This window comes from Stegostoma tigrinum, chromosome 19 (assembly GCF_030684315.1).
Source record: "Stegostoma tigrinum isolate sSteTig4 chromosome 19, sSteTig4.hap1, whole genome shotgun sequence".
Taxonomy (NCBI): domain Eukaryota; kingdom Metazoa; phylum Chordata; class Chondrichthyes; order Orectolobiformes; family Stegostomatidae; genus Stegostoma; species Stegostoma tigrinum.
In genome coordinates, this window is record NC_081372.1 from 60,291,734 (window position 1) to 60,306,833 (window position 15,100).

The following is a 15,100-nucleotide window of genomic DNA, read 5'->3' on the forward strand; positions in this document are numbered from 1 at the left end:
ACTCTTCTCCTTCCAAATGACTGTAATTAATGGTAATGGATGCAGGGATCACTGCTAGCACAGTACTGTATGTAGTGATATTATTACTAACAATACAATACACAGGATCAGGAAGGAGTCAGTGTTGTAATGTGAAGAAATGGATTCCCATCAGTCGAGTCTTTGGAACTTCCTTCTTCAAAGGGTAAAGGACGCTGAATCTTCAAATAATTTTAAGGCAGAGTTAGATTCTTTATTAACGAGGGATGAACCTTATCAGGGATATGCAGGAATGTTGAATTGAGGTTAAAACCAGAACAGCCGTGATCTTATCAAACGGTGGTGAAGACTCACAATGTCGAGTGGCCTCTTATTCATTAGGAGATGTACAATCAGTAAGTGAGGGCATGGGGAATGGGTTAGCAAATCACAGAGTGATTGGCAGGAGTAGAGAAGCAAAGTTACTGAGCCAGTGTGAGGAGCTGCATTGGTATCAGTTGAGGTACAGTCAGTAACAAGTGGATCAGGCTGGAGAAATTACTGAAGCTGTGCTGGATTCTGAAATCTCTTCCTCCCTTTTCTGTTTACAGGTACATTATGTTTGGTGGCGTCAAATCCTGAGATACTTCTGGATCACTGTTGTGTCATACTCAATGCTGGTGCTAGTCATGATCTACACCTATCAGTTTCAAACTGTTTCTTGGCTCTTTCAACAGAAAATGGGAATGTCTGAGGACAGGTACAGTGCTAACTTATCACTTCCCCACTTGCATTTATTCCCCTCTTTCCAATAATCCACATTCATTTCAAACTAGTGTATAGGAAGAATCTTTCCTGTTCTACTTTATAAAGCTTTGCAAGTTATGCTGTGCCTCCTCTCATGGGTAAAGACTGATCTAAAATATACTTTACTCATAAAAAGTCTTGATGTACAGAAACAGTTCTGCACGGTCTTTGCCCATGGAGAACAAACACTGGAATTTTGGCATTCCCTGCAATTACAAAAAACCCAAGGCATTTCTCTCTTGTGCATAAATTTACATACTTTGAGGTACTGAGGGAGTCCAATAACAGAATGGGCCCCCATTGTACTTTGGCAGAAAGACCTTAAACAGCGGTCTTTCCCCATCCACTTGCTTTCCTGCTTGGTACTTTTCCTGTCGCAGGCCGTGCAGCTCAGTTGGTCATGCTCCTGCCTCCTTAATTTAAAAGGTCCTGAGTTCAACTCCTCCCAAGATTTGCTAGCTCTGAAAGGAACACTCATGGAGTTGAAAACCAAGCTGTTAAACCAGCCTAACAAATCATTCTAACCACTTTGTCATTCTGCTAGACAGCAATTCCATTTTGGAGAAACATACTTTGACGTAGTGAACTAGCTGACTTGCCATAGTCGTGTGATCTCTAACTCAGCCATAGGCCCTTTCACTCCAGTCTGTGACAGCCATTGAATGCAATACAGAGAACACAACATCAGAAGTGTGAAGCTGACAATGACTGGATTTTCAGAGCTGTTAAAATTTTTGAAAAAGCAAGGAAGAACTGAAAACTACAGTGTGCATGTTTTGTCATGCTGGGTGAGTCAGAATGGCTGTGTATTTTGAACAGCCTGTTGCTGTGGAAATGAAAGGAGTTATGAGTCAGAATTGTTTTGTTTTTCACTCACGATGGGAAAGCTATGAAATAGCTACCTAATTAAGTAACATGACTGAGGAAGTAAGTGTAGTGGCCCTGTGATCAGTACTCCTGAATTGCAAACTAGATCTCAGAGGTACAGAAAACTCAGAGAGGAAAAATGTTGAAGGCATTGAAGATATGCCTTGAACTCTCTTTCTTTCTAATACTAACTATGAACAGTTGGTAGAATCATACAGTACAGAAGAGGCCTTTTGGTCTATCAAGTCTGTACTACCAAAACTACGCTAAATCTACACAAGTCCCACTTTCCAGCACTAGACCCATTGGCTTCAATGTTATGACATTTCAATGCTCATCAAAGTACTACTTACAGGTTGTGAGGTTTCCCATCTTCCCCACCGTCCCAGGCAGCGCATTCCAGATTCCCACCGCTCTCTGGGTGAAAATTGTTCTCCTGAAATCCTCTCCTTCTGCCTTTCACTTTAAAATGAAACTCCCCTGTTATTAACCCTTCCACTCAGGGGAGTAGCTGCTTTTTGTCTACCTTGTCCATGCCCCTCAAAATTGTTTACACCTCTCTCAGATTCCCCTCAGTCAATCAACCTTGTCTGCTGTAAAAAAAAAATCCAATCTCTTCCAACTTCTCCTTACAGTTAAAATACTCTATCCCAGGCAACATCCTCATGAACCACCTCTGCATTTCCCCCTCCTCCCCCTGCAATCATGTCCTTCCTACAGTGCAGTAACCAGAACTACACACAGTACTCCAACTGTGGCCTGACCAAAGTCCTACATAATTCCAACATGACCTTCCTGCTCTTATAATCTGTGCCTTAATTGATTTTTTAAAAAGTGTTCCATACACTTCTTAACTTCCCCATTTACCTGCCCCACCACCTTCAGGATCTGTAGACAACAACAGAGGAGGTCAGGAAGAGACTACTGATTAGTTTGTGACCACACTGATATATCTAAATAAACCCTGAGAGTCTTTGGCATAAGAGATTCTGTCATAAGAGCACATTTACTGAGAGATAAGAAACATATTCAAGAAACCTAACAAAACAAGCAGAAGCTATCAGTCATCAGTTGGAGAGTATTAATGGAAGAACAGGTAAAGATTTGCATTAGGCTCAGATATTCCAGGCTGAGTGGGAAAACCACATTGGCAAGTGGAAGGGCCAACAGAAAGATGAAGGCCAGAGGGCAGGTTGTAAATATTGCAGAGGACACCATGCAAAAAAACCCATTAAAACCAAAAGAATTATGGATGCTGGGAATCAGAAAGTAAAGCATAAATTGCAAAAAAAAAAGGCTCAACAGGTCGGGCTGCATCTGTGGAGAGAAATTAGAGTTAACATTTTGGATTTAGTGACCCTTCCTCAGAACTGAAACTTCCTGAAAAGGAATTGTCCACTGGAGTGAAAGCTGTACTCCAACTGCAAAACGCTGAATCCACCTTGTACACAAGTGATTATCTAGAAAAAACAAGCAGGAACAGCAACTCATATATTCCGCTTGGGAACCCTGCAGCCCAGTGGTATCAATGTCGACTTCACTAGCTTCAAAATCTCCCCCTCCCCCACTGCATTCCAAAACCAGCCCAGCTCGTCCCCTCCCACCACTACATCACAAAACCATTCCAGCTCATCCTCACCTCCCTAATCTGTTCTTCCTCTCACCTATCCCCTCCTCCCACCTCAAGCCACACCTCCATTTCCCACCTGCCAACCTCATCCTGCCTCCCTGACCTGTCCGTCCTCCCTGGACTGACCTATCCCCTCCCTACCTCCCCACCTATACTCTCCTCTCCACCTATCTTCTCCTCTATCCATCTTCGGTCCGCCTTCCCCTCTCTCCCTATTTATTTCAGAACCCTCTCCCAATCCCCCTCTCTGATGAAGGGTCTAGGCCCAAAACGTCAGCTTTTGTGCTCCTGAGATGTTGCTTGGCCTGTTGTGTTCATCCAGCTCCGCACTTTGTTATCGTAAACAAACATATAAAGAAGCTTCTGATGACTTACTCTACACCGTATAACAAATTGGTATTATCAGGTCTAAAGGGGATAAATGGTTTATAGCTGTTAGAATGATGACTGCACAATGACAGCATCAGGTGAATGGGAAATATCAGAGAGACCCCTGTGCTTCATATCACACAGTAAACTTCACTTTTGTGCAAGGCAGTGACCGAGAAACAAACCCTTGAATGTCAGGTTAACACTAAGTGATTAAAAAGATACTTACCCCAAAAGAACAATTCAAGTTTAGAACCCAGTGCAATGAGAACAGCTAAGATCTGGAGTTCCTGACAGTGGGCCTTAAGCAAACTGCACTCATCTCACCTGAAACAAGTCTGAAGCTTGGTCTGATAACCAACACTCGCTCTAAGTAGCATAAACATTCTAAAGCTCCATGTGTGGTAATTGACATCAGCACGTTCATCTCAGCATTGACGACTGATTTTGAAAGTTGCTGCTGTGTGTGGACAATGAAGACCTGCACACTCGGAAAGGAAGTTAAAGGGAATGCTGCTGGTTACCCGACACATACCAGGAGAGATTTGCAGCATTTCACAGGCCACACAAAGCCATAAACTGCTGAACAGATCCAAAACGATAATGAAGATGTTTTTATAGGATTGAAACTCTTCCTGGTGAATACCTGTTTGAAGCAGATAAGGGTGTGAGACCAATACTGTACGTACCAACGTCAGAGTTTCAGTTATCATCCCAGGCCAGCCTGAAAGACGAGATCGAGGAGGTGGGGAAAGAAGGGACTAATCCAGGAATGACAGCTCCTGGAGAATGGATTAGCAACAGGGAGCAGTGAAATAACCTGGAAATCTGAAAGTATGCATCAATACTAATGATCCAAAAACTGCCAATCACCTGAAGGAGTTTTGCCACAACTTGGCAAGCAAAGTTTTTTACAATCCTTGATGCAAAGAATAGTTCCTGCAAGTAAAGTTTGATGCAAGTTCTCTCACTACATTCTGGATTACATTTGTGAGATACGCATAATTGTGCGTGCTGTTTGGCATTTCCAGAAGAGTATCAGGTAGAAGTAACAAAACATACTGTGATCTTCTGGTAACAGAAGCTATTGTGGGTGATCTGTGGGTGTCATACAGCATGGAAACAGACCCTTCGGTCCAATATGTCCATGCCAACCAGGTATCCCAAACTTAAGTAGTTTAATTTGCCTGCATTTAGTCCATATTCCTCCAAACCTGTCGAGAAGTCTTCTACAAATTGTAATTGTACTACATCTTCTGGCAGCTCATTCCATACACGCACCACTGTCTGTGTGAAAAAGTTGCCCCTTGGGTTCCTTTTAAATCTTTCCCATTTCACCTCAAACCTACGTCTTGTACTTTTTGGACTCCCCTACTGTTGGGAAAGTACGTTTGCGATTCACCTTATCTATGTCCCTCATGATATTATAAATGCCTATAAGGTCACCCCTTCAGCCTCCAATGCTCCAGAGTAAAAAGAACCAGCCTGTTCAGCCTCTCCCTATAGCTCAAGCTATAGGGAGGTGGAGGATGTGGAGACACAATGGAAGAAGCCATCACAGATCACAATCAGAATCCAGAACACAGAACGTACAATCAGAATCTACTACAGCAGAGCTCATCGGATGATCCTGAAGCTGAACAAAACAAAAAGTTGAAGTGCTTGATATCTAGTACGTGGATCTTGTACTGACAGTGAAAGATCTTTTCATATACCTCAACAAGGTGAGTGCTGTAGCAAAGATGCAGTAACCAGCATGTGTGAAAGCCGTGCAACAATTCGTCAGGTTTGTGAACTAGTTAACAAAGTTCTTGTCAAAATTGTCATCAGAACTTGAACCTCTACACAACTCACTGCTCACAACATGCAGTATTATTGGGCCCAGAACGAGATGTAGCTTTTACTAGAATCAAACACCCAGTACTGAGAGTGCCGGTGCTGAGGTACTGCAGGGTGACTTCCTCACCAATAAAGTGAAGACAGCAATACAGACTCGGAGAACCCCTTATGAAGCAAGGAAGACAACCAGGTGGATGGGCATCCAGGGTATTGACAAAAACTGATTAGAACAGATTCCCCACAGTGTGGAAACAGGCTCTTTGGCCCAACAAGTGCACACCTTCCCTTGAAGCATCCCACCCAGACCTATCCCCTATAACCCACACACCCATGAACACTATTGGCAATTTAGCGTGGCCAAGCCAGGTGCTGCAGGAAGTACTGACAAAAGGACGGGCCAAAACTGCCAAGGACAATATTGTTATTAAAAGGAAGTGCTAGATAGGCTGAGGTGTAGCAATAGCCCAAGGTGGCACCTTGTACCAAGCAATTAGAGTTATAATCCTAAGGATCTGAGAAACAGATGCTGAGGCATGTCCATGCTAGTTGGCTATTGTAGTCATGTAACCTCGACATCTACAAATGCTTTCACTCCAGTCTGAGGCAGCTATTAAATACAATGCATGAAACAAAATTAATACACCAATCCTGTGCTTGAGTACATAGTCCATATCCAAACTCTGACTCCAGTGGTTACTGATCTACATTGTCTCCCAGTCTTGCCTGGGATCCGCTTTCAAATCTCATCCATTTTTCACCCTTTCATTGTTCTTGTACCTCGGGACATTGTTTAGCACCAACAAAATAGTTCAAACTGGAAGCACAGCTTTCAGACCTGTGAGATATTTATGTAACCAGCACCGACTCAAGGTGCTGTCTCACCAACAAGGATGGCATGGTGGCTCAGTGGTTAGTACTGCTGCTAGCTAGCTCATAACACCAGGATCTCTGGTTCGATTCCACCTTCAGGCAACTATCTGTGTGGAGTTTGCACATTCTCCCCATGTCTGCGTGGGTTTCTTCCGAGTACATGGGTTTTCTCCTGCCATCCAAAAATGTGTGGGTTAGGTGGATTGGCCATCCTAAATTGCCTGTAGTGTTCAAGAGTGTGTGGATTAGGTGTGTTACAGGGGGAATAGTTCTGGGTGGGATGCTCTGAGGGTGGGTATGGACTTGTTGGGCTGAAGGGTCTGTTTCCACGCTGTAGGGATTCTATGATCCTATGAACTCTGGGTGTGCTGGAGGTGCACGTTTGGGATGTCATCTGACTGATAATCCAGTGGATTGAATCCACCATTCACTGAGGAATCACTCAGTTTACATCATATTTTTTTAGTAATTTGGGCTTTACAATGAGAGAGTGATCCACTCACGCAGATTACCTCCCGGGAGGTTTAAGACCAGATTTACCCTGTCAGTTGTGGAATGGCCAAGGTCTGGGTGTTTAACAGACAGAGAAGTTGTTTCTCTTATTTAATTAGGCCTTTCGTTGCTTCAGCATGTTACAAAGGATCTTCAAACCAACGAGCTGGGTGATGAGACACTTACATTCCTCTTCTTTTTCTCAGTTTGAAGGACCTGGGCTTGGAGCAGTATGACACTGCTGAGCTGTTTGCTAATATGTTACTTCCTGCCACCTTCCTCCTGGCCTGTATCCTGCAGCTACATTACTTCCATGATCATTTCCTCAAGCTGACAGACTGGAGACATGTCAATCCCAGGCAGGATAACCTCATCAATAGGTAGGTCTTTTCAGATCGCTTTGTGTTTCGCAATGTTCAGAAGCATTCCTTTTGAAAGCCTGATGATGTAACAACTTAAGTTTATATTTTGAAAAAAGCAGTTGTCTTTGTCACTTGGGCATAGCTGTCTTAATTGTCTAATTGCTTCTGGGAAAGTGGTGGTGAGCCTCCTTCTCAAACCGCTGCAGTCCACTTTTTGGAGGACAGTGCATTTACTCACATTCAGCAAGGGCCAGACGACATTCTGACTTGTGCTAACGAATGACAAGTAACTGCACAATTACCATCTGCCGATAACGGAGAACCTAGACATTTAATAGTATTACCATCAAATATTCACTTTGATAGTACTGAACTTCAGCATTGCTGATAAAAGGCAGACTTTGTTGAGGCTTTTCATCTTGTGCTCATCAGGACAATTTGCAAGAATACTGACTTTAGTGGGAAAACCAAAATTTATACTGGATAGGCAGAGAGTGCTGATTGTTTGGCATGGCAAATGCACCAGTTAATGGTGATTACAATCAATCAGTTAAGAGAAAACTTGACAAAATGTGCCTTTTCTCAGCAGTATTACCATTGTTAAATTCCCCAGTATCAACATCCCAGTAAGTTACCATTGACCAGCAACATAACTGGACTCGTCATGTCAATACTGCAGCTGCAAGAGAAGGTTTGAGGCTACACATTGTGCAGCGAGTAACTCATCTCCTATCTCACCAAAGTCTGTCCACCATCTACAAGTCAGGAGTGTGATGGCATACTCCCCACTTGCCTGGATGAATGCAGCTCCAACAGCACATGAGCTCAACACCATCCAGGACAAAGCTGTCTGGCACCCGATCCATCACCTTCAGCCCATCAAGCCTGCTCCACCATTCCATATAGGAACATGGCTGATCTTGGGCCCCAAAGACTGTCCTATCACAATTCTCCATTTGAAACTGTGATATCTCAATCATATTGACTGTGGAGCGAAGTGATTGTGTTTGACATCCATATCCCAACTCCTGACGAACGATCCATCTCACAGATTTTCACTTTTGCTCTTTTCCCCATCCTCCTTCATTTCCCCTCCTTAAAACCTGTGATATTTCTAACTTCTCTCAGTTCCGAGTAAAGATAATGAAGTTGCAATACAAATGCTCTTTCCCACTCCAACGATGCGCCCGGGCCTGCCGATAATTTTTCAGCAACTTTTATTACAGATTTGTTAAAAAGCAATTCATGCTTCACTAATATAATAAAATGTGAGGCTGGATGAACACAGCAGGCCAAGCAGCATCTCAGGAGCACAAAAGCTGACGTTTCGGGCCTAGACCCTTCATCAGAGAGGGGGATGGGGGGAGGGAACTGGAATAAATAGGGAGAGAGGGGGAGGCGGACCGAAGATGGAGAGTAAAGAAGATAGGTGGAGAGGGTGTAGGTGGGGAGGTAGGGAGGGGATAGGTCAGTCCAGGGAAGACGGACAGGTCAAGGAGGTGGGATGAGGTTAGTAGGTAGCTGGGGGTGCGGCTTGGGGTGGGAGGAAGGGATGGGTGAGAGGAAGAACCGGTTAGGGAGGCAGAGACAGGTTGGACTGGTTTTGGGATGCAGTGGGTGGGGGGGAAGAGCTGGGCTGGTTGTGTGGTGCAGTGGGGGGAGGGGATGAACTGGGCTGGTTTAGGGATGCAGTAGGGGAAGGGGAGATTTTGAAACTGGTGAAGTCCACATTGATACCATATGGCTGCAGGGTTCCCAGGCGGAATATGAGTTGCTGTTCCTGCAACCTTCGGGTGGCATCATTGTGGCACTGCAGGAGGCCCATGATGGACATGTCATCAAGAGAATGGGAGGGGGAGTGGAAATGGTTTGCGACTGGGAGGTGCAGTTGTTTGTTGCGAACTGAGCGGAGGTGTTCTGCAAAGCGGTCCCCAAGCCTCCGCTTGGTTTCCCCAATGTAGAGGAAGCCGCACCGGGTACAGTGGATGCAGTATACCACATTGGCAGATGTGCAGGTGAACCTCTGCTTAATGTGGAATGTCATCTTGGGGCCTGGGATGGGGGTGAGGGAGGAGGTGTGGGGACAAGTGTAGCATTTCCTGCGGTTGCAGGGGAAGGTGCCGGGTGTGGTGGGGTTGGAGGGCAGTGTGGAGCGAACAAGGGAGTCACGGAGAGAGTGGTCTCTCCGGAAAGCAGACAGGGGAGGGGATGGAAAAATGTCTTGGGTGGTGGGGTCGGATTGTAAATGGCGGAAGTGTCGGAGGATAATGCGTTGTATCCGGAGGTTGGTAGGGTGGTGTGTGAGAACGAGGGGGATCCTCTTGGGGCGGTTGTGGCGGGGGCGGGGTGTGAGGGATGTGTCGCGGGAAATGCGGGAGACGCGGTCAAGGGCATTCTCGATCACCGTGGGGGGAAAGTTGCGGTCCTTAAAGAACTTGGACATCTGGGATGTGCGGGAGTGGAATGTCTTATCGTGGGAGCAGATGCGGCGGAGGCGGAGGAATTGGGAATAGGGGATGGAATTTTTGCAGGAGGGTGGGTGGGAGGAGGTGTATTCTAGGTAGCTGTGGGAGTCGGTGGGCTTGAAATGGACATCAGTTACAAGCTGGTTGCCTGAGATGGAGACTGAGAGGTCCAGGAAGGTGAGGGATGTGCTGGAGATGGCCCAGGTGAACTGAAGGTTGGGGTGGAAGGTGTTGGTGAAGTGGATGAACTGTTCGACTTCACCAACACCTTCCACCCCAACCTTCAGTTCACCTGGGCCATCTCCAGCACATCCCTCACCTTCCTGGACCTCTCAGTCTCCATCTCAGGCAACCAGCTTGTAACTGATGTCCATTTCAAGCCCACCGACTCCCACAGCTACCTAGAATACACCTCCTCCCACCCACCCTCCTGCAAAAATTCCATCCCCTATTCCCAATTCCTCCGCCTCCGCCGCATCTGCTCCCACGATAAGACATTCCACTCCCGCACATCCCAGATGTCCAAGTTCTTTAAGGACCGCAACTTTCCCCCCACGGTGATTGAGAACGCCCTTGACCGCGTCTCCCGCATTTCCCGCGACACATCCCTCACACCCCGCCCCCGCCACAACCGCCCCAAGAGGATCCCCCTCGTTCTCACACACCACCCTACCAACCTCCCGGATACAACGCATTATCCTCCGACACTTCCGCCATTTACAATCCGACCCCACCACCCAAGACATTTTTCCATCCCCTCCCCTGTCTGCTTTCCGGAGAGACCACTCTCTCCGTGACTCCCTTGTTCGCTCCACACTGCCCTCCAACCCCACCACACCCGGCACCTTCCCCTGCAACCGCAGGAAATGCTACACTTGTCCCCACACCTCCTCCCTCACCCCCATCCCAGGCCCCAAGATGACATTCCACATTAAGCAGAGGTTCACCTGCACATCTGCCAATGTGGTATACTGCATCCACTGTACCCGGTGCGGCTTCCTCTACATTGGGGAAACCAAGCGGAGGCTTGGGGACCGCTTTGCAGAACACCTCCGCTCAGTTCGCAACAAACAACTGCACCTCCCAGTCGCAAACCATTTCCACTCCCAATCCCATTCTCTTGATGACATGTCCATCATGGGCCTCCTGCACTGCCACAATGATGCCACCCGAAGGTTGCAGGAACAGCAACTCATATTCCGCCTGGGAACCCTGCAGCCATATGGTATCAATGTGGACTTCACCAGTTTCAAAATCTCCCCTTCCCCTACTGCATCCCTAAACCAGCCCAGTTCATCCCCTCCCCCCACTGCACCACACAACCAGCCCAGCTCTTCCCCCCCCACCCATTGCATCCCAAAACCAGTCCAACCTGTCTCTGCCTCCCTAACCGGTTCTTCCTCTCACCCATCCCTTCCTCCCACCCCAAGCCGCACCCCCAGCTACCTACTAACCTCATCCCACCTCCTTGACCTGTCCGTCTTCCCTGGACTGACCTATCCCCTCCCTACCTCCCCACCTACACCCTCTCCACCTATCTTCTTTACTCTCCATCTTCGGTCCGCCTCCCCCTCTCTCCCTATTTATTCCAGTTCCCTCCCCCCATCCCCCTCTCTGATGAAGGGTCTAGGCCCGAAACGTCAGCTTTCGTGCTCCTGAGATGCTGCTTGGCCTGCTGTGTTCATCCAGCCTCACATTTTATTATCTTGGAATTTCCAGCATCTGCAGTTCCCATTATCTCTCATGCTTCACTAAGTTGCTTGTGATTTTTGAGTTTGCCTTCATCAACTCTTTCTGCAATGTGGTTGATGTGTGGACTTGCAGGTTTGGATAAAATGCCGTAATATCAGCTTGTGTGCAAAGCTAAAATCCATATGATGTAGCAGTACAGATGCAAAGTTGATTGGAAGACTGTACAACTTTGGTATTTGTATTTAAAGAATGTTTGTATTAGAAGCAGTAAAGGGAGGTTCACTGAATTGCAATCTGGGATGGGATATCCAATGGTGTGAGACTGTGTAAACTGGGCCTGTATTATTTGTAGTTTGGAAGAATGAGCGGTGAGACACACAAGATACTGGAGGAGCTGAGCAGGATAGACATTCAGACATTGTTACCTCTAGTTGGAAAACCTAAGACACCAGGACACATTCAGCAGAAGAAGATAAATAGATTTTTGAGCAGGGATTGACAGATCTTTGCTTTCTCTGGAATCAAGGGATATGGGGAGTGAGTAGGAAAGAGCAGCTAAAGCCTAAGATCAGCCATGTTCCTGTATGGAATGGTGAGTCAGGCTTGATGGGCTGAATGGTCCCCTCCTGCTCCTGTTTTTTTTAATGTTCTTCTGTCTGAATGATAGGAAACAGCACCGTGTTAGTACATTGTTTTTCAGAATAAGTAGGGTACACAATGTGGTTCCACACGGGTTGGTACGAAGACCATTATTTTGTTTGATTATATGTTAATGTACTTGATCTGGTGTACAGGGCACAATTGCAAACTTTACAGATGATACAAAGTGTGGTGAGCTGGGAGGTGGTGGAGGTCATTAAGTTTGGAAAGTGCTGTTGTTGGAATCTTGTTGAGACACTGCATCATCTGGGTGATTGTTTCTGCTGTTGATGTTTGTTGGTGTTGAAGGTGCCAAATGTTGAAGGTGGTGAATTGGGTGCCAGACAGCTTTGTCCTGGGGAAACGAATGTGTCTATTACTTATGGATTTATCTGTAACCTGTATTTCTCCTTATTTACTGCTGACTAAAAGTCTTTACTGTCTTATTACAGTGGTCACAAAGTGGTCACCAACAGCTGAGTGTGCCAGTCAATTGCTATGTTTTTCACATTTGAGTGTTTTCCATGCATTTGTACACAGTACCTTATTTTGCTAAGCCAGTGCAGAGATTTATGTGGTAAAGGAACATCTGTAATTATGGATGACGTTTAAAACTGCATATTGATTGGGGAAACCAAATTAGTCACTAAACTGTAGAGGAGGAATTCCCAAGTCTGTCTGGGATGACTTTCTGGGCCAATATGTTAGCAGCAATCTAGAGAACAGGCCATCTTTGACTGGGTCTTATGAGAAATAAGGAAGGAATAGTTGGAAATGCAGTTGTAAGAGACCCATTGGGAAGGCACACCACCCTCCCCCATGAAAACAGTTGGGAAGTTATAAAGAGGCAACACATTCTAAGACTTTGTAAAGGAAACTAAGGTTGGACATAGGATGGCGGCCAGAGAAAGGGGTGGAATTAATGACCAAAGTGGGGAAAAGCCAGAGGAAAAGATTTACAAGGATGTTGCCAAGGTTAGGAGGTTTGAGCTACAGGGAGATCCTGAATAGGCTGGGGCTATTTTCCCTGGAGCATAGGAGGCTGCGGGATGACCTTTTAGAGGTTTATAAAATCATGAGGGCCGTGGATAAGGTGAACACTTTAAAGTATTTTCCTCAGGGTAGGGGAGTCTAAAACTAAAGAGCATAGGTTTAAGATGAGAGGAGAAAGATTTAAAAGGGACCTAAGGGGTAACTTTTTCACACAGAAAGTGGCACATGTCTGGAATGAGCTGCCAGAGGAAGTGGTGGAGGCTGGTACAATTACATTTAAAAAGCATCTAGTTGAATACATTTAATAGGATGTGTTTGGAGGGATGTTGGGGCAAATGCTAGCAAATTGGACTAGATTATTTTGGGATATCTGGTCGGCATGGACGAGTTGGAGCAAAGTGTCTGTTTCTGTATGTACATTGCTATGACTCTGGAAGTGAAGGCAGCTGATCATGTTAAAGACCAGCTGCCTCCATGAACCACTTGTGTTTATCTGGATTCCTTCCCTTTCCTGTCCCTGCAAAGCTGGGAAGTTGGGGGGGTGGGTCTTGCAATTTGCACTACGAGAAAAAAGCTCCAAATTTTGCAGAAAATCTTGGTCTGAGGCCAGTCTCGCTCTGAAGAGTTGAACAGAGGACTGCAACTCCCACTGTACTGAGGAAGATGCTGATTTTAAATAAACGTAAAACCAAGGCCCTCTGTGTTCTGCCTCAGATAGGCATCCCACTGCACTTCTCAATCAGTTATGATGGTACTCACAGATAACTAAAGTTCAATCATCACCTCAACATTAAAGGAGGCGCTTCTGTTTGTCTACAAATAAGGTACCTGAAAAAGTAATGGACAGAAATGAACCAAACTTTGTAGTGGCAGGGTATGACCAAGGAACAGCTGATTAGTTATTGGCACAGATATGCATCTGGATTCAGAAATAGAAATTTTTCGAGGGTCCATGAACATTGGGAGATTGAGTGAATTGATGTTTTTGAATGTTGATGGTTTTAGATTGTCTCAGCTGCTGTGATGAAATCTCTCACAGCTGTCAAAATGCAAGCAGCATGGTATGTTCCAATGAGAAACTCTGTACCTGGCGCTGTGGAGATCAATTGTATCTCTTAATTAACTCCCTTCAACTTGAGCCAGGGTGGTCTTAATCCAAGGACACTCACAAGTTTGGATGTGTTGAATCAACCTCCTCGCCAAAGAAGAAAACTCATCATGAATGTTAACCTCTTTCCCATTATCTACATTTCAATTCATTTTGTATAAACTAGATAAATCCTGAAAAGAAATCTAATTCTTATTTATACAAGAGAATGAAAGTTTGAACTTTGTTACAAATTTAAAATCTTAAAATAAGGTCCATCAAACATTAAAGTAGGATTACATTACAAATCACAGGAATCTGAAATTATTCAAGTCATGCAGAGATACTTACAAACATTTTGGGGATTGTTTGTTTAATGTTTCTTTGACTCAAAAATAGACCACCCCTAATTATTACACCATATTTGGCGAAAAGACCACTTATAAAATGTGAGTGTCCGTTCAGTTTATAGGAAATTTCATTTTGAATTTATTCATGTTAAAAATAAATTAAAATTAAGTAACAGTCGTGTGTTTTGCAGTTAAGCAGCTTTGGTTAGTTAAGGTGCTTTGCCCAGCGAAATATCAAGACATTGGCCTGGTGTTATTCTTACTAGGAGTTTTCTTATTATGGTATGTTTTATCAAGCAGCTCTAAGGTTTTGGAGTAGATCTGTAGCTAGGATTGTGGGTGCTGAGGTTGGCTGGCTCGCCGATCTGGTTTGCTGCTTTGCAGACATTTCGTTACCATGCTGGGTAACATCCTCAGTGCAGCCTCCGATGAAGCATCATTGTGTTTTCCTGCCTGGTTTTTAAACTCTGAGGTTTAATTCCTAGAAGCGTGGCACTCTGCAAAGCATGCTATTAGTAAACACATTGAACTCGACCCCAGATACATTCCACTGTGAAGGAAAACCGGAAGTGAGGCAATCCAGCTCAATGGACCCCAGAGTTTAAAATCCAGGTGGGAAAACACACGGATCCTTCATTGGAGGCTGCACCAAGGATGTTACAAAGCACGGTAATGAAACA

The 15,100-nt window shown here is 45.3% G+C and overlaps 1 protein-coding gene across 1 annotated transcript in view; it reads left to right on the plus strand.

Moving 5' to 3' along the window:
- Positions 1-15,100, plus strand: part of LOC125461205 (piezo-type mechanosensitive ion channel component 2-like) — a 205,327-nt gene that overhangs the window by 47,570 nt on the left and 142,657 nt on the right. Inside the window, exons 16-17 of the mRNA XM_048549712.2 lie at positions 570-718; positions 7,039-7,212. Coding sequence (XP_048405669.2) covers positions 570-718; positions 7,039-7,212 — 323 coding nt within the window. The remainder of the gene's footprint in view (positions 1-569; positions 719-7,038; positions 7,213-15,100) is intronic.